Here is a 20,765-nt window from a genome sequence, read left to right as displayed (position 1 = left end):
AATTTCTAATTTTTGTTCTCTAAAAATTTGATTCTTATTTGCTTATTAATATCTTAACCCAATATTTGGCCTCCAAGTGCAGCCAGCAAGTGATGCGCTTTTGTTCTTTCCTTCACAAAGTTTCACTCGAAGAGTTCTTCGCAAATAGGTCCGATCTCTTTCCCTCTAATTCTCCTTTTATCAACTGTATTAATGGAAGAACCAGAAAACCTATTTATTTTTTCGCATTTTTTTTGGTTAATTATCGTTGTGTAAATTGTTGGTTTTTGTTCTATTTATTGAGATTCAGTTTTTGTTTTGTATTACGGTGCTTATAGTTTATCTAATTTAGGGTTTATGAAACTATTTTAGCTTTTAATTGAACTCTCTTTTGGACTTTTTCAATGTAATAAGGTGCATTTCTGGCACCCAAGGTGTGGTCTACTGGTCAATGAAATGCATTGAGAATTACCAGGTCTTATTTCAAATTCCTGTTGAAATTAAAAAAAAGAAACTAAGGTGATTTCTTTCCAAATTGTTTTAGCGATAGAGTTACCTAATACCAGTTTCGTTGGGTATCTTGTGGAATTAGTTGAGGTGTGTGCAAGCTTGTTCGAACATGATTTTTATCAAAAAAAAAAGAAAGAAAAAACAAATAAATGCATTGTGTCCTTGTGTGTACAAATTGGAACTTTTTAATTCTCATATGTATTGGACGTTTTGCTTATTAATAGTAGTTATATGGTTGCAATTAGCCATATAGATAGTGTATATGTAAATGATTAAATTTTTTTGTTCAAATTGGAATTTTTCAGTTCTTGTTTGTATTTGGAGCTTTGCTTATTTATTGAATACTTATATGTGATTTAATAATTATATATGATTACAACTAGCCTTAGTTATCGTTGTGTAAATCGTTGTTTTGTGTTTCTGTTTCGTAACTTTTAGTTGAACTCCCTTTTGGACTTTTCCATTGTAATAAGATGCATTGTGTCCTTGTATGTAGTGTACAGATTGGAAAGGTTAATAGTAGTTATATGATTAGAATTAGCGAGCCGAGGAACAAACTCTCTATCGCTACAAGGTAGAGGAAAGGTCCACGTACACCCTACCGGCCTACCCTTCCCAGACCCCATCTATGGGAATCACTGGGTATGTTGTTGATTCTATGATCAGAATTAGCCTTATAGATAAGTATAGATGTAAATGATTTTTTTTGTCTGATACTCCATTTGTTGTTGTTCAAATTGGAATTTGTTTTTTCTTATTTGTATTTGGAAACTTTGCTTATTTTAATACTAATTGATTACAAGTAGCCTTATAGAGAGTTTGAATTTAAATGATTTTAATTATTTTGTCTGGTACTCTTTTTGTTTTCTTTGTTGAATTCATCAACCTTTTCTAACTGATTTTAGCTTTTTACTTTTTTTTGGGGTGGGTGGGGGTGGGGGGGACTCGTAATTTTTCGAGTATGCAAAAAAATGTTCTTTTCTGTTTTGTTTCTTAAGATTCAGTTTCTTTTTTCTGTATCACGGTGCTTCAGTTCATTTAATTAGGGTTTATTAACTATTTTAGCTTTAATTTGAGTCCCTCTTTGGATTTTTTATTATAATAAATTGCACTTGTATTGTGTAGAATTCTTCAATTCTTATTTGTATTGGCAGATTTATTTGTTTAATAGTACTTTATATGATAAGAAATAGCCTTATAGATTGTCTAAATGTAAATGTTTCAGATTATTTTGTCTGATATTTTATTTGCCATGTCGAAATATTGACCTTTTTTAATTGCTTACTTGATACTTATGTGGTTAGAATTAGTCTTATAGATAGTCTAAATACGAATGTTTTAATTATTTTGTCTAATACTCTATTTTATGTTGAATTCATCGACATTTTCCAGCTGCTAAATTTTTTTTTTCTTTCCATTTTTTAAAATGATTTCTTTACATTCAGGTGGTTTTAGGGATTCATGTGCTTTTTGTAAGTTGAACTGCTAGGGGCTAAGGATTTGATAAAGAAAGTATGCACACCGATAGCAATTCCGGTGTCCCAGGAACACCTTCAGGACGGATACGTCGTCGCAGAGGATCAAATGAGGTGACTTCACATTTTCATGTTTTTTCCTTTAATGACTTGTGCTATTTTAATTTTTTTTTTCACTATGAGTTTTTGTCAATTTGTTTAAGAATAAACAAGTACATTAATCAACGGAATGATAAATAAATAAAGTTTGATTTTTATAGTGCGAACTTTTGGGAATGGAATTTTCTAGATGTTAAAAAGTCCAAATTTTCTAGCTGTAACATTTTCTTTATAACCGAGAAATTCTCTATCTTTTAGTTTCGAGACTTGGTAGATAATGGGTTCACCTCTCTACTCTTCTCCACTTAAGTACACATTTTCTTAATATTCTTCTCCATCTTCCCAAAATTACAGGTTCCTCCAGAAGTTGTCAAAGCAAATGGAAACCATTTGCTTGTTAATGATCGGTCGAAGTACAAATCAATGCTTATCCGTGCATATTCATCCGTGTGGATGATTGGAGGCTTTGCTTTCATTATTTACATGGGTCATCTTTATATTTGGGCCATGGTTGTTGTCATCCAAATCTTTATGGCAAAAGAGTTGTTCAATCTACTTAGAAGAGCACATGAAGACCGGCATCTTCCTGGTTTCAGGCTATTGAATTGGTGAGTAAAATTAATTTACGTGAACTTTCCTTCTTACTTTCTCATGTAATAATGTGCCATATCAAATGTGCATATTCTACTTATTATGGGAGACAGTGGGATTGGTTCAAGACTTCAAGTCATACCCAGCTTTTGATTAAAAAATCCACTTACTTAGAATATTTTCTGGGAATCGAAGTGTGTAGTGCAGGTTACTTTGCAGAGTCATTTGGATCTGAATATATTTGTGTTTATCTATTCAAACTATCAATAGTTTGAGCAATGAAAGTAGTGAGCCTCTGTTTTAAGTCATGTAGATAATAGAGCAAGTTGCACTTTAGAGTAGCTAATGTCTCTGAACAGTTTCTTTATCTGAAAGTCTTTTCCTTATCAAAAGAATATAAGATATGGAAACTGTCGGGAGACATTAGCTACTCTAAGATGCAACTGGATCTTGCTCTGTTTACATGAGAACATCGAATAAATGCTATGACTATCAATTATCTGTTGAGCCTTTGAGGTTCATTTCATTAAATCTAATATGGTGTTTGATTCTACTTATTTGGTGGAATGTCAAATTAACTATTGTTGAATGTGCATAAACTACAAGACAACAACAACATACCTTGTATAATCCCACAAGTGGGGTTTGGGAGGGTAAGATGTATATAGACCTTACCCCTACCTTTGCAGGGTAGAGAGACCGTTTCCGATAGACCCTAAGTTATAAGTTATTCAGAGAAGGGTTGAAAGGAAAAAATGACTACAAAATTTCAAGATATAAATCAAAATGAAGCAACATATAGTAGAAACACATATAAGAATAAGAAACTACGTGATTACTAAATACTACCACTAATAAGGAGAAGAGGATGTGAAGCAAGCCCCTTGCCTCTCCCACCTAATGGGCGACCACACTCGACTATACTATCTTCTTCCCTAATCCTCAACTTCCATACCTTCCTACTAGGGTCATGTTCATAATATCTGAAGTTGTGTCTTGTCTTATCTAATTACCTTTCTCCCTCGGTTCTTTTTTGGTCTACCTCTACCTCTCTTAACTGGCGCATGCGTGCACCTCCTTTTCACATGCCCAAACCATCTCACCGTTGTATCCCTCTTCTTGTTTGCCACAGAGGCCATTCCCACCTTGCCCGTATAACTTCGTTCCTAAACATATCTCTCATAGTATGTCCAAACATTCATTGGAACATCTTCATCTCCGCTACATTCATCTTTTGGGTGTGGAGGTTCTTGATTGGCCAACACCCTGTCCTAGTCGAAGTATTGTGAGCTTTCCCTCTCTAACAATTTAAACTTTTAGGTGAGTTAGTTATACACTTTAACATAGTATTAGAGTAGACATAGGTCACACATTCAATTCACAACTTGCATTATTAAAAAAGAACTTTCAGGTGTTTGGCTCATGAAAAATAAGTGGTAATGAAGATACAACAAAGTAAATATGTCAATTCTCCAGACCGATGGGAGGGATAGGGGTCCATATGAGCACTTTCTATATTAATAAGCTAAGCGTATAACCTATGGTAAAGTTGTATACTCATAAGCAGCGAAACAAATACTAGGGTCAACGCATATATACTATAGGGCCCACTGTGCAAAAAACTATAGAATATGACAACATCAATATGTCTAGGAAGTCTCTACAGAGTATAACTGTACAACTGTCAATTGGTCGGGACAGGGCTCCGAGATACCCAATTATAACTTATATATAGCGAAAAAGATAGTCTCCAGATGGAGTCATCTGATAGCTCCAGATAGGGATAGAGCTCGCCACTAAATCAACTGAGAACGGGAACTAGCCTAATGAAGACGTCTGCTGTCCTGTGAACCTGACCCTCATTTATGGAAGAGCAACACCCTTGAAAGTAGGGACGCCAGTACATATACAACATGTAATGGTATGTAAAACAAATAGAATAACAAGTAGACAATTAAGAATGCTCAAATGAATCAAATATCAGAGATCAGCAGTCATGAGCAAATAAGCATTGGAAGTACAATATGAACCTGTAATTTGTGACCAACCTTGGTGGTTCTCATATGACATCCTGTAACTTATTCATTTAAGTAGATAATACCTAGTAATTTGCCTAGTTGATGTCTTGCTTCTATCATCAGTACAAGTATACAAGTAATACATGATGATCTCCAAAGGTGATCTATGACACATGTAAGGCATATGTTTCTTCCATTTGCTTGAAACTGTTTCAGGGCTGACTGCTGAGAGTAAACTGGGGAAAAAGCTGTCTATTCCCTATAAATGAGGTTCCCCAGTTTCAGGAACTGGTTGGCACATTGGGATGCAGAGTTGATCACTTGCCTACCACCTACTTGGGCGTGCCTTTCGGCAGCAAACATAAGGCACTGGAGATATGGGATGGTATTTCGGTGAAAACTGAAAAGAAGCTAACTAGATGGAGGGCACAAATACCTGTCTTTAGGTGGAAGATTGATCCTCATCAATTCTGTTCTAGATTCTTTGCCTACTTATATGATGTCCTTATCCCCAATCCTAACAAAGTGGTGAAAAAACTGGACAACCTAAGGATGAACTTCTTATGGCAAGGAAATAAGGAAAAGAAAGATTACAACTTGGTAAATTGGAAGACTGGAAAGATAGAGGGGCTATGGGGATCAGATACCTGAGATTACAAAATGAGAGCCTGTTGATTTGAAGTGGCTGTGGAGGGGGCAACTCTTTGGAAGAAGGTTATACTAGCAAAATATGGTGAGCTATGTCTTTGGTGTATAAAAAATACCTTTGAACCATATGGTGTGGGTGTGGATGACAATCAGAAACTTGTGGCCACAAATGGAAGAAAATATATTTATCAAGGGGAAAAATGGTTTGGAAGGATGGTTGTGTTAGAGTGGGTTAAAGTCCCACAATGGTTGGGGAATGGACTGGTTATATGGACTTGGAAAATACTCTTTTCATTAGCTAGCTTTGGAGTTGAGTTAGGCCCATGTTTGTACGTTGGATAGATCAAACCTCTCACCTTTCCCCAGATCTATTCCTAATCTGTGAAAATTCTGATGCTAGAGTCTGTGATTGCTGGACAGAACAGGGATGGGACATATCATTGTGAAGATCACTAGATGACTGGGAGGTGGAGAGGGTGACAATTTTACTAGGAAAACTAGGTCGAGTGAACATAATCACAATTCACAACAGCCACAAACAAGGTCTTGTGGAAGCATAACAAGGATGGAGCTTTTTCAGTTAGTAATGCATACAAAAGAGGTTTGGAGGTGATGGCTAGGAGTCCAAAAATATTCATTGGAACTCTTTCTGGAAGAGTGACATCCCTACAAAGTGAAGTGTTTCACTTGGCTAGTATGGAATCTGTTCCTGAACATAACAAGCATGAGCTGGACAATGCCAAAACATACATCAGATCTCTTGAGCTGTTGGATTAGGAGGGGAGCCAGTAAAAGTCAAAAGAGATGGTGGAGTTTAATACCGTCATATATGGTGGAAAGAAATGGAAGATGTTTTAAAGATAAGTCCAATTCCATACACAAAGTCTTATGGAATTGTATTGTATCTTTACTTTTTTTTTTGGTGTAAATAGCTTTGTATAGAAGATACAGATCATATTATAGATTTGATAGGAAGTCTGTAATTGCAACTCTTTTTTGGAGTTTGACCTACAGACCCTTAATGTTATGGAATACAATGATACCATTCTCAAAAAACAAACAAACTAGGACTTAATTTTTTTTCTTTTTCTGTTGTATATGTAAACAAAAAGAGGGATCTGATCCCAGATCACAGTTTTTTATCCACTAGAACGTACCAGAGGTTGACAAACTTTAGATTTCCCATCTATATCCAATCTCAACGAGAATAAAATTCGCTTCTGGCCTGTCTTGTAGTTGTAATCTTTAAGCTTATGTCGTCATTGGCCTTCCCTACACACATGCATCCACCAAAATGGCTTCGTGGTTTGGGATGAAGCTGAGTTGATATATACGACAAGCGAAGGGAATACTCTCATTTCATTACCCCCAAGGAACATAAGTTTGGTCGAGGATTGGAGAGGAGAGTTGGAATAAAGGGCTCGGGATGGATTTAGTAGTCTTTGTAAAAGCCAGATGCGGTGAGAGTCACACGTACAATAACGTGGAGGCTTCACGTCTATACTTGTAGATTTTGGCCATTCAGGGAAAAGACGAGTTGTTGCTATAGGGTCTTAGTTTCGGCTTAGATATTTCCTGTGGAACTAGGACTTGTCGACTAATGAAACTGCGTAATTCACATTATGAAACCTCCAAATAATCAGTCTCTGAAGATTATATAGGCAGATGTGTTGTTGCCTTTGCACCAAGTCAGCCGATCACAATTGCAATCATTGAGTTCCATACCATGTCATTTACATTTGGACATTGTAGTTGACTTCTATCCTGAAGCTCGACACTAGTTATCATATGGCATGGTCTCATGTTTTTCTTGATCATTCGTTCCAACATTGCTAACTTCCTACTTGTTTTGCAGGCACTTCTTCTTCACAGCAATGCTCTTCGTATATGGCCGCATGCTAAGCCAAAGACTTGTCAACACGGTTACTTTAGACAAATTCCTATACAAGCTTGTCGGTAGATTTGTTAAGTATCACATGGTCACGTGTTATTTCTTCTATATCGCAGGTTTGTTCTATATGTTTGAAGCATGTCCATTCATGCAGTGTTCAATGTCAAAAGCATTTCACAATTTGTCAAAAAAGAAAGCATTTCGCAATTTAACAATATCCAAGGCGTAAAGTAACAAGTTGTATGTCGTACTGCTGTCCTGCGGTGTCATTTCCAAGCCTTGGGTTGTCATAATTTATGTACATCTTCTATTGATTGTTTGAGAATTTTTTCTGAGGTGTTCCCTCTCCTTTGGAATCAGGTTTCATGTGGTTCATTCTAACACTGAAGAAGAAGATGTACAAGTATCAATTTAGCCAATACGCATGGACGCATATGATTCTAATCGTGGTGTTCACACAATCGGCTTTCACTGTTGCCAATATTTTTGAGGGAATTTTCTGGTAAGGGGCCTTCAGTTCCGTAGATTTTTTTTTTTTCATCCATCCACCATAGGTAGTACTGCTTTGGGATGAATTTAAATGGAGCGACATGGGCAGTGAGATTCATATAACAGGCCCAAACTTGCGTGGGATCGAGGTATAGTTGTTATATCCACAACAAATAGAGAAGGAACTAACCGACCGTAGCTACCCTAGCATACTGGTCCTACTCTCTCTAGTATGTTTTGGAGATTTAAATCTGCTCTGATTTGCACCCAAGAGTGTGGCCTAGTAGTCAATGAAGTGGTTGAGAACCCTGAGGATCAAAACTCAGTGGAGACAAAAAACACTAGCTGATTTTTCCCATCTGTCCTAGCCTTGGTGGACAGAGTTACCTGGTACCTGCTGTTGGTGGGAGGTGGTAGGTATCCTGGGGAATTAGTCGAGGTGTGCGAAATATGGCCGGGAACCACGGTCATAAAAAAAGGTCTGCTTTGATGCTGATCCAAATCCCTTTCGTCTTGGTGAATATATCTAGTAGAAATCCTTGGTGAACATCTTTTCGTTTTGGGGGAACATAAATTTTTGTTTTGGTTTGATTTTAATCATGCTATAAATTGAACATAGATATGGAACTTCAAACACAGATTAACTTTATGCAGGTTCCTGCTTCCAGCTTCACTCATCGTGATCAATGATATAGCTGCCTATTTTTTCGGATTCTTCTTTGGACGAACTCCTTTGATCAAATTGTCCCCTAAGAAAACTTGGGAAGGCTTCATTGGAGCATCTATTACAACCATTATCTCTGCCTTTCTGGTAACTTTTATTTGGGGCAATAGCAATTGCAGATTTGCAATACACTTATACTTCCAGTGTAGTGCATTAGTCTTTCCTCCATTTTGGAATGATTGCATAGTTGGGGTAGTTTTAATCCTACTCTTATGTGGTTATGCTACCTTCTCAAGACAGACTCATCTAAGTTCTAATGCTTAAAATTGTATTGTAGTTTTTATGTATGTTTATAGAAATATGATAAAGATTTTTCTTCTGAACAGTATTTGAGAAATGTATATGTTTTTTTCTCTTTTTATAGATTTGCTTATCATCTGTTGTTTTTTCAGCTTGCGAATATGTTTGGTCGTTTTCAGTGGCTGACATGCCCTAGAAAGGTAATTCTGGTAAAGTTTCTCTATTGGCTTGGAAGACTAGCTGCTCAGTTTTGAAAGCTTAACTTCCATATTTTGTGATGCAGGACCTATCAACTGGTTGGCTTGATTGTGATCCTGGCCCACTGTTTAAACCAGAATATTTTACTTTGCCAGAATGGTTTCCTGCATGGGTAAGTTCTCTATCAGCTTTGGAAACTTAAAGTTGAGTTTGTATGTGCTCTTGTCACTATAACAGCTGTCTGTGGCAGAAGCTTTTCTTTTTATCTTATAGCATGAGCGTACATTTGCTTTGGCCATGTCTTACTTTTTAGGAGGCATCCACCTTTTATTTCGTGTTTCCTGGTGAATTTGTTCTTGACACTTGGCAATATATAGGGTTCTGGGCAGGGGTTTTAATACCTTTTCGATGCTTGTAAAGTTCTAGCACCTTTTTTTGCGGTGGCTAAGTTTTTATTGAATAGAACTGTTGTCTCAATTTTTTTGTTCTAGACACTTGGATATAAAAAAGGGCAGTCCCATTACACAAAGCATCCCGCGTTAACGGGGTCCGGGGAAGGCCACATGGTGTGATGTAGATGAACTACACTAATGCAAACATTAGTGGCTGCTTCCACGGCTCAAACCTGTGACCTATAGGTCACACTAAGACAATTTTACCGTTGTAGACACTAGATATGAATTTGTAATAAGATGTCTTTGGGGTACTTTTTGTACTACGAGTGTGTATATGCACACTTACATACATGCATAAACATAACTCAAACCTGGCCTCTATTGAGAAGTAAGCATTACATCTTTGAGATTGCACATCTAGTCACCTCAGCTTGGTCTCAACGAGCACCAAAAACCCAACTCATACCGTTGTGTCATGTTGACACCCGACATAGACGTGACACATAAATTTTGGAGGTGTCTAGATGATCATTTTATAGGAGTGTTCAACTGGCACAATGGAGACCGGTTGAGGTGTCTAGATGTGCAACTGTGCATACTCAAAGTTGGAGCGCACACTTGCCAGAGGGCTAGTTTGAGTGTCTGCTTATGTAATATGCCTACATATACTATACACCATTATAAGATTCGCATTAATAACTCGATGAGTTCCTTCATGTTAAAGGTGCTTTGTTTAAACTATTTTTATGAATCAATTTTGACCAATATACAAATATCAATGTTTCTATATATGATAATTAATAAATATTTATATCCTTCAAAAGTAATTATGGGAGAGTAGTTCATTTGATGAATACCCCTTATGCTAGGTTTTCCGTTGCAAAGTTAAAATAAAGTATGGTCATGAGTTATGGTGTATGGACCTAAGTTGGTTGAACTCTTCACTTTTGGTTCCGCACCCGTGTTGACACAGCATGGGTGTGGATGTGGGATTTGTGTCCGATTTGGTCAACCGATTTTGGATACTTTGACCAAAATCGATGGGGAAAGGCTGGATAGTTTTAATGATAAGGTGAAATTAAAGAAAATTGAATATCTTTTATTATATAAAATGCTATATCACTCCTTTTCCGTAATCATCTTCTATCCAGGATTCTCCTCAAGTTCTCAACATTTAAGTTTTATAACTCTATTTTTAGATAATGTAATTATTTTTGGCGAGTCCCCGCACCGTACCCATACATGGATCCATATCCCCGAATCTTAAAAATTATATCATGAAGGATCCGACCTCTACATCCACATCCAAATCGGACACGTGCACCCCAGTCCGAGAAACTTAGATATGGACTAAAAAAACTTTATTGTGTTGAATTTTTTTGTTTTGTTTTGTGAGTTGTTTGTATAATTTCTTTTTTAAAGAATATAACTTAGTTTTAAAATACTATTTGAAGCTTATTAAAGTTAAAACAATAGATTAAACGTATTCAAGGAAAATCCTATAATATAAGTTAAGATTTTATTAAGTTAAAATATTAGATTAAACGTACTTAAGGGAAAAAAGCTCCCATTGAACAGAGCAGTGTAAAAGAAAGAAAACTGATCACGGAGAGAAAGCTCCCGTTGAACAGTTCTTAATTATTGTTCCTAACATAGTAGCATTAACAAAAAGTTACAGTAACTACATCTGCATACAAATGCTGCTTCTATGCATTTTAATGTTTTGATCCACGTTATTTGAAAACAATCATAGGTGGCAGATAAATAAGTGTTGGGCCATTATAATTTTGATTTGTACAAGAACAAGTGTAGTATTACCTTAATGCTGTTGTAACCAGAGTATTTAGATTCATCTCAATATTTCTCTGAAAAAAATTAAATGATGTAAGTGAATATTCTTCAAATATAGTCAATACAAGGTACTAAACTACTAAAATTTTTGGCCGTGATATGAAGTTGATTTGAGTTTTGGGGTTCCACTCGCAGACCCAACCCTGCTGCTTCCATCAGGCTCCTATCACAAGTTTTTTTCTCTGCATGAATCAAGTTCTTCAACAGGACCATCCCGCCTGAGGGCTAATCGTATATCTACTATGGTCTTCTTTGTTCTTCTTTTATCTTATTATTTCTGGTTAAAAGCCTGAAGTACTTGTTAAAATTGAAGTACTTGTTAGCTAATCTTGATCACTGAGTATCGACAAATTCGAAAATGGTGAACTAAAATATTTAGAATAGTAATTACTCATTCATTTTAAAAAAGGAAGAGTATAGTAATTACTCAAGTAGGTCTAAGTTTCCATTATGGGTGCTAACTGCTAACAAGTGCTTTTAAAATAATTTTTTTTTTGAAACTGGTAAGGTTGAATTCTTCATCTTTTAAAATATATATTAATTCAATTGGTGAAAATGACTACTAATATCATATTTACTTCTGGATGTGACCTTTATCACAATGCTTTCTAAGTTGTCAAAACTAAGTTTTGAAAGATCTGGGTTTTCTTCAACTATCAAGTTCTGTGATAATAGTGCATATAAATGTTCAAGAGATACTAATGTGGTTGGTATAATTTTGATTCTTCTAATCCTATACTTGTGATTAACAAGGATTCATACTGCATGAGAAATGTCGCTCTTTTCAGCCAATTGCATAATAAACTGAAGTTATCTTTGATTCTTATTTCTGCAGTTTCTTTCTAGAGAGATTGCTGTTTTACCTGTACAATGGCATGCTTTATTGCTTGGCTTGTTTGCTTCTATTATAGCTCCTTTTGGAGGTTTTTTTGCTAGTGGCTTTAAGAGAGCCTTCAAGATCAAGGTGCAGTATTTACTATTTTTATTTTAATATCTAGATGCCTTACTAGGTCCTTTATTATTACCATACTCACTGAATAATTTGGTTTCCTTCGTTCTATTTATTGTAGGATTTTGGTGATAGTATACCTGGACATGGCGGTATGACAGATAGAATGGATTGTCAGGTAAGTTATTTTTTTTTTTGACAAGGTAAATAATTTATTAACAATTGTGGGAACCTTGTATACAAGCCATATACCAAAAAAGAGGACCTACACCATAATATTGTTCTCAAATAAAGAGGTCTAATCCTCTATACACTTGGGGACCTCAAAAGTACATCAAAAGGCAAAAGGAAACTAGCCACGTTAAACTACTTCACAATTTTTAAAAAAGCTTGCTTCAGTCCTTCAAAAGCCCTCCTATTTCTCTCTTTCCAAATAACCCACATGATTGGTAAGGGGGTAACTCTTCATGCCCTTGGCCTTTCTTCCCTCTCATATGAGTCCAGCTTTGAAAAGCCTACTTCACTATGCCTGACATCACGCATTGCATCCCAAACAAGTTAAGGGCTACCCACCACAACCTATAACCACTTTACTATTGCAATTGTAGATGATCTATATGTTCACCCTTACTCTTGCACTTAAATCACCCTGATATAGGTAATACCCATCTTCCTCAAATTTTCCGCTGTTATGATCACACCCTTCGCCACCAACCATATAAAGAAACATACCTTTCTCGAAACTATAGAAATCCAACTGGAGTCGCGGGTAGGGAATATTCCTTTCACAAGCAAACACTTATAAAAAAAAGAAGCTGATAGTAAGTTAACCATGTCTGCTCTCCTGCCATCTCCATGCATCTGGTACGTTGTTTGGTGTGTCCAGCGCATACACAAATTCAACCAAATTGTGAAATTCCCACGTCTTCTGAATCTTAAATCCCAGTGAATGACCCCTTCATAAGACCTATATATTTTTTGGATTGTCAACTCTCTTTGAGAGGCAACAATACATTTATTAGAAAAGTCTTCCTTCAACTCGTTCTCCCCACACCATTATGTGCCCAAAAACTAATTCTACTTCTGTCCCCAGCCTTTAATGAAATACATCCACTACAATCCTCCCATTCCTTCATGGTACTCCACAGTCCACACACCACACCCAAAAGAAGTTGTTATATTTTTTGTCCTCCATCCACCTTCCATGACCCCATACTTATCCGCTACCCCCCCTCAGAAAGCAAGGCTTTATTTATTACCTTGAGATCTTTTGCTCCAAGTCCTCCTCATTCCTTTAGAGATGTGATAGTTTTTCATTTCACTAGATGAAACTTCCTATTCCTTCCATGGTTTCCCATAGAAAGTTTCACTGATGTCTTTCAAGGTCCTGCAAAAGTGACATGAAATAGGTAGGAATGCTAAAAAGAGTGATTTTGATCAAAACTTTCTTACCCCCTTTTGACAAGTACCTCTTTTGCCATCCAGCTAGCCGCTTCTCCACTTACTCAATACCATAGTCCACACTGTGAGATTACTCTCAAAAATAAATAAAAATGTTCCACACTGTGTGATCTTTACTGGAAACACCCAAAGGTAAACTTATATAAGTAGAGTACCCACTTTAGAATTCAACACCTGTGCCATCTCCTTAATATTATCTACGACTCCCACCGGTGTGATCTCACATTCTCTAAGTTTAATCCTAAGGTCTGACACTACCTGAACCCAATTAGAATCTGTCTCAAACCCCTCTAGCCCCCAAAGAAACCGCAAGGACTCCCATTCACCAACCCAAAGAATTTGACAATGGAAATGCAAAATTTGACATCTCCTTCATTTGTCCCCAACACCCATCATCGACATAATGGAATCCAGAAAATTATAATTCACATGATCGTAAGCTTTGTCAAGGTCTAACTTGCGTAATATTCCCGGCACACCTTTCTTCTTTCTGGAATCAACCACTTCATTAGCCACCAAAGCTGCATTCAAAATCTGTCTTCCTTCCACAAAAGCGTTCTGAGAAGTGGACACTGTCTCATCCAGAACCTTTTTTAATCTATTGGTAAGTAACTTGGGTATAATCTTGTAAATGCTTCCTACCGAAACCATTGGGAAAAAGCCAAAGTGAAATCATTCGGTCCCACAACCTTGACCCCACCCACACACAAAATTTATGTCGCCCCTTCACTTCCTACTTCCCCTCAAACACCTCTCCATTCACCTTCAAAGACTCAATGAAATTATTCCTCATGTCTGCTGCCACTCTATGAAAGGATTTTGAGTTAGAATCCCATTCTTGCAATGACATATTGTTCCAATTGCCACGTGTTTCCTAATGTGGGCATTAGGAAAGTCCGTAAAAAACAATCTCCTAATTATTAGTTGGTCACTTCATATCCTGACTGATAAAAGATATTGTAAAATCCAGTGTCAAGTCGCTTTTATTATGATGTTGAACTGCATCGTGAAGCCTCTGCTAGTTTTTGGGAGGGATTATAAAGAGGAAGACGTGGTAGACTCATTATGTATTAAACGGTTGTAAAGCTTCAGTACCATCACCGTAATCCACCCTTTAAACAAATAGAATATGTTGACGCGGATTACATAATGGATCTATCTCTCAACCTAAATATGAAAGAACCAACACTTGAAGGGTGAAAATGGCAGAAGGTTCTTACCCTTGCCTGGGGCTGGACAAATAATAATAGTTTAGCAGGAATAGCCAGGTGATGTTGCGTACTGATTTTGACCTCTGACATTGATTACTAGAATTAGTATTCTTTCTTGTGCTTCGCCTTTCCCTCTTGCATAATGTTCCTTGCTGAGCAGTAGTACTTTGTAGTTCTAATCTGAATGGCCGAGATTCTGGAATCTTTTTTTCATAAGGAGTTATATTTCTGCAGATGGTGATGGCTGTTTTTGCATATATCTATCATCAGTCCTTTATTGTGCCACAGAATTTGTCAATTGAGATGATCTTGGATCAGGTAAGTTTCTCAAGCTCACACGAACACCCTGAAAAGTCTTAATGAAATATAACTGTGAGTGTTCATTGATGTTCTTCTGCAATGGTGTAGATAATACTGAACCTTACATTCGAGGAGCAGCTAGCTGTGTACAAGAAACTTGGGCAGATCATCCAGGAGAGGACGTTTGGAGAATCTTGAGTGTGATTGATGTAGCCTTCAGATAAGATTCTCTTGTATATGTTCTCTCCTTTTGTTTTTCCCTCTGAACTTAGCATTTCCCTCTGGCCTCGACTTCACTAGTTGTACAGTGCTTCTCCCTCTTCCTTTTTCGTTTAGATTTTCTGATAATTCAGTGAATCTCTACCTTCTCCAAATAATAGGCCACGATGAAGCATCATTTGTCAAAATTCTTGTGCCCATTGGTTAAGCAAGTTGATCCGTACCTAATTGGTCTGATTTCAGTGAGGTCTGACAAGGCTAAACTTGCCGGTTGAAGAGAGCACTGAATTATTCGAAAGGGGAAGTGACATTTTAAGTCTTCTGTTGAGATGTTTTAAATATAGCTTTGACAGGAGAAAGACGATGCATGTTAGACACAGTTTGTAGTTCTGGTAAAATTTCCCTGATTACTGGCGAGAGTTTGGTGTGATTGGCAGAATTTACATGGTGTCAGCGTGTATTTGATATTTGCTTGTGGAATTGCTACTAATTTATGTATAACAGTTGCACATTTCTCAAGCTGGACTTTGTTCCATGTGTTGTAAGCAGTGTGTTCTTGATATTATCTTTGCATTGCATAACCAGTGCACTGTTCAGTTTTCTTGTATCAAACTCTTGCGTAATTTATGTTGTCTAATTAAAATCTAATGAGTATTGCTTGTGATGGAATCTCTGTGTTATTTGTATATCCAACGATAAAAGTATCTTCCAATAGATATCCTTAATACAACCCATACATAATTTTGTGTAACAATCTATATATCTACTTTCTTTGTCTTAATTTGTGTGGCACAATTAATGTTTGTAAATACACATGATCATGGTACGAGTATATGTGATGGTTCCCCAACTCATTACGGAGGTCGCATAAATATTTTGGGTTCGAAGGGCGCCAAATTCTCTTGCTAGTACATACAAAAAATTGAGAAGTTTGTGTGTTTAAAAAATAAATGGTCTATGGATGCGCAAGTGAACGTGCAAAAAATGTAGTGAGTAAAGGTTCCCCATCTAAATACGAATGTCCTCAAAAAGTGTTTTGAGAAAAAAAATTGGGTGCTCCGAGCGCCAGATTATTGGGCTAATAAACATGAAAATTGAGGAATTTGCGAGATTCCTAAAAAAGGGCCTATAGATGCAAAAGTGGGCATCAAAAAAAATAGTGTAGGTATACGTGATGGTTCCCTTAATCAATACGGAGGTCCTCACAAAGTTTTTGAGAAAATTTTTTTGGATCCTCTGGACGTCAGATTCATGGGCTAATACATACGAAAAAGCGAGTAATTTGCGCGATTCCTAAAAAAACAGTTAGTAGATGTGAAAGTGGGAGTGAACAATTGTGAGTACACGTAAGAGTTTTCCTAACTCAATACAGAGGTCCTCATAATTTTTTTTTAGAAAATTATTTTTGGTGCTCCGAGCTCAGATTAATGGGCTAACACACACGAAAAATTGAGAAATTCGCGTGATTCCTAAAAAAAGGCGTGTAAATGCGAAAATGGGCGTGAACAAATGGTGTAAGTAGTGAAGGTTTCCCCAACGCAATACAGGGGTAATCATAATGTTTTTTGAGAAAATAATTTTTGGTGCTCGAGACGATAAATTTATTGGTTAATACACACGAAAAATTGAGAAATTTTGCGATTCCTAAAAAAGATCCTGTAGATACATAAGTGGACGTGAAAAATGGTGTTACTATACGTGATGACTTGAGAAAAATATTTTCTACACTTCGGGCACCAGATCCTTGGGTTAATACATACAAAAATTTATAAATTTGCGCGATTACTAAAAAGGGCATTTGGATGCTAAAATGGGTGTGGAAAAAATATTTGGTGCTGTTGATGTCATATTCATGTGCTAATACACACGAAACATTGAAAAATTTGGCTAATTTCTAAAAAGGGCATGTAGATGCGAAAATGATCGTGAAGATAATGAGTATATATACCTAATGGTTCTCCAACTCAATACCCCCTATTTTATCGATTATCATGTGCTATAGCCCACCATTTTGTTAAATGATCCAGATTCCGACGTCTAAAATGCTGAAATCTTTTGTGAATGTCCTTCAATATCTTGAATATGCAGTCGATTTGCCCTCACGGCTAGTTTGATCCATTTTCAAGGTCAAACGAGCCCTGAAGAGCGCATACCCCCATTTCGTCTATTTTCGTGTGCTATAGCACACCATTTTTTTTGTGATCCGAATTTCGACGTCCAAAATGCCGAAAATTTTTGTGGACGTCCGTCAAGACCTTGCATATGTATCCGGTTGGCACTAAAGGCCAGTTCAACCCATTTTAAAGATCAAATGAGTCCCGAAGCGCGCCTACACCCCATTTCGATGATTTTCTTGTGCTATAGCACATCATTTTTTTGGAGATCCAGATTCTAACGTCAAAAATGCCAAAAAATTTTGTGGACGTCCGTTAAGACCTTGGCCATGCAGCCAGTTGGCCCTTACGGCAAGTCCATTCCATTTTAAAGGTCAAACGAGTCCTGAATAGCGCATACCCCTCATTTCGATGATATTCGCGTGCTATAGCACACCATTTTTTGGAGATTCGGATTCCGACGTCAAAAATGCAAAATTTTTTTGTGGACGTCCATCAAGACCTTGAATATGCAACCGGTTGTCCGTCACGTCTAGTCCGACCTATTTTATAGGTCAAATGGGCCCCGAAGCGCATACCTCCCATTTTGACAATTTCTGTGTGCTATAGCACACCATTTTTTTGGTGATCTGCATTTCAACCTCAAAAATGCAAAAATTTTTTGTGTCAAGACCTTGGCTATGCAGCCTGTTGTCCCTCACGACAAGTCAAACCCATTTTAAAGGTCAAACGAGCCCCGAAGCGTGCATACCCTTCATTTCGATGATTTTCATATACTATAGCACACCATTTTTTGGGTGATCCGTAGTTCGACATCAAAAATTTCAAAAATTTTTATGGACGTCCTTCAAGACCTTAACTATGAATCCGATTGGCCGTCATGGCCAGTCCGACCCAATTTAAAGGTCAAGCTAGCCCCAAAACGCGCATACCCTCCATTTCGACGATTTTGTGTGCTATAGCACATCATTTTTTTGGTGATCCGGATTTCGACGTCAAAAATGCCAAAAATTTTTGTGAACGTCCGTCAAGATCTTGGATATGCAGCTGGTTGGTCCTCACGGCCAGTCCGACCCATTTTCAAGGTCAAATGAGCTCCGAAGAGTGCATACCCCCCATTTCGATGATTTTGTATGCTATAGCACACCATTTTTTGGGTGATCCGGATTCCGACGTCAAAAATTCTGAAATTTTTTGTGGACATCCTTCAAGACCTTGGCTATTAAGCCGGTTGGTCCTAACAACCAGTCCGACCTATTTTATAGTTCAAACGGACCCCGAAGCGCGCATACCTCCCATTTTGACGATTTTCGTGTGCTATAACACACTATTCTTTTGGTGATCCGAATTTCGAAGTCTAAAATGCTAAAAATTTTTGTGGACGTCCGTCAAGACCTTGGATATGCATCCTGTTGGCCCTCATGACAAGTCAAACCCATGTTAAAGGTCAAACGAGCCCTGAAACGTGCATACCCCTTATTTAGATGATTTTCCTATGCTATAGCACAACATTTTTTGGGTGATCCGGAGTTCGACGTCTAAAATTCCAAAATTTTTTGTGGACGTCCTTCAAGACCTTAGCTATGAACCCAGTTGGCCGTCACGGCCAGTCCAACCCAATTTAAAGGTCAAACTAGCCCCAAAACGCGCATAACCTCTATTTCGACGATTTTGTGTGTTATAGCATATCATTTTTTTGTGATCCGAATTTCGACGTCAAAAATGCCATAAATTTTTATGAATGTCCGTCAAGACCTTGCAGTCGGTTGGCCCTCATAGCCAGTCCGACCCATTTTAAAGGTCAAACGATCCCAGAAGTGTGTATACCCTCCATTTCGATGATTTTCGAGTGCTATACTACACCACTTTTTTGGAGATTCAAATTTTGAAGTCAAAGACTTTGTTGTGGACGTTCGTCAAGAACTTGGATATGGAGCCGGTTGATCTTCACGTCCAGTCCGACCCATTTTAAAGGTCACACGATCCCCGAAGCGCGCATACCCCCATTACGAGGATTTTCGTGTGTAATAGCACACCAGTTTTTTGGTGATCCTCATTCCGACGTCAAAAATATCAAAAGTTTTTGTGGACATCCTTCAGACCTTGGATATGCAGCCGATTAGTTCTCACGGCTAGTTCGACCCATATTTGAGGTCAAACGAGCCCCGAAGCGCATACCCCCATTTTGATAATTTTCGTGTCCTATAGCACACCATTTTTTTGGTGATCCGTATTTCGACATCGAAAATGCCAAAATTTTTGTGGACGTCCGTCAAGACCTTATCTATGCATCCAGTTGGCCCTTACGGCCATTCCGACCGATTTTCAAGGTCAAACGAGCCCAGAAGCGTGCATACCCCTCATTTTGTCGATTTTTGTGTGCTATAGCACACCATTTTTTGGGTGATCCAGATTTCAACGAAAAAAATGCCGAAATTTTTTGTTGACGTCTATCAAGACCTTGACTATGCAGCCAGTTGTCCCTCACAGCCAGTCCGACCCATTTTAATGGTCAAACCAGCCCCGAAGCGTGCATACCTCCAATTTTGACAATTTTCTTTTGCCATAAAACATCATTTTTTTGGAGATTCGAATTTCAATATAAAAAATGCCAAAAATTTTTGTGGACATCCGTCAAGACCTTGGCTATGCAGCAGGTTGGCCCTCACGGCCAGTCCGACTCATTTTAAAGGTTAAAAGAGTCCCGAAGTGGTCGCATACCCCCCTTTTCAACGATTTTCGTGTGCTATTACAGCACACTATTTTTTTGGTGATCTGGATTCCAACGTCAAAGTTAACGAAATCTTTGTGGACGTCTCTCATGACCTTAACTATGAAGTCAGTTTGCCTGCACGGCCAGTCCAACCTATTTTAAAGGTCAAACAAGCCCCGAAGCGTGCATACCCTCCATTTCAACGATTTTCATGTGCCATAGCACACCACTTTTTTTGAGATTCGGATTCCGACGTCAAAAATGCCAAAAATTTTTATAGACGTTCGTCAAGATATTTCCTATACATTTTGTTGGTCCTCACAGTCAGTCCGACCCATTTTAAGGTCAAAGGAGCCCCGAAATGCGCATACCCCTCATTTCTTCGATTTTCGTCTGCTATAGCGAACCATTTTTTGGTGATTTGGATTTCGACGTCAAAAATGCCAAAATTTTGTGTGAAGGTCCATCAAGACCTTGGATATACAGCCGGTTGGCCCTCACTGCCAGTCCAACCCATTTTCGAGGTCAAACGGGCCCCGAAGCGCGCATACCTCCCATTTCGACGATTTTCGTGTGCTATAATACACCATTTTTTTGGTGATCCGCATTTCGATGTCAAAAATGCCAAATTTTTTTGTGGACGTCCGTCAAGACCTTGTCTATGCATCCCGTTGGCCCTCACGGCCAGTT

General features: G+C 37.8%; 1 protein-coding gene across 3 annotated transcripts; it reads left to right on the top strand.

The window, feature by feature from the left end:
- LOC107014777 (phosphatidate cytidylyltransferase 1) lies at positions 1-15,880 on the top strand. 3 transcript variants are annotated; one of them, XM_015214844.2, is made up of 13 exons: positions 1-148; positions 1,935-2,078; positions 2,418-2,671; positions 7,176-7,327; positions 7,572-7,713; positions 8,355-8,511; positions 8,817-8,864; positions 8,948-9,034; positions 11,944-12,072; positions 12,179-12,235; positions 14,964-15,047; positions 15,138-15,262; positions 15,410-15,880. In XM_015214844.2, exons 2-12 carry the CDS (start codon positions 2,004-2,006, stop codon positions 15,225-15,227), a joined length of 1,275 nt encoding a protein of 424 aa, XP_015070330.1. In that variant the 5' UTR covers positions 1-148; positions 1,935-2,003; the 3' UTR covers positions 15,228-15,262; positions 15,410-15,880. The 3 variants fall into 3 exon arrangements, with proteins under 3 accessions (XP_015070330.1, XP_015070328.1, XP_015070329.1); XM_015214843.2 differs by adding an exon at positions 986-1,131 and having other exon boundaries at positions 70-148; positions 15,138-15,485; XM_015214842.2 differs by having other exon boundaries at positions 15,138-15,880.
- The last annotated feature ends 4,885 nt before the right edge of the window (positions 15,881-20,765 follow it).

This window comes from Solanum pennellii, chromosome 3 (genome assembly GCF_001406875.1).
Source record: "Solanum pennellii chromosome 3, SPENNV200".
NCBI lineage: Eukaryota > Viridiplantae > Streptophyta > Magnoliopsida > Solanales > Solanaceae > Solanum > Solanum pennellii.
This window is presented reverse-complemented; position numbering and strand designations above follow the sequence as displayed.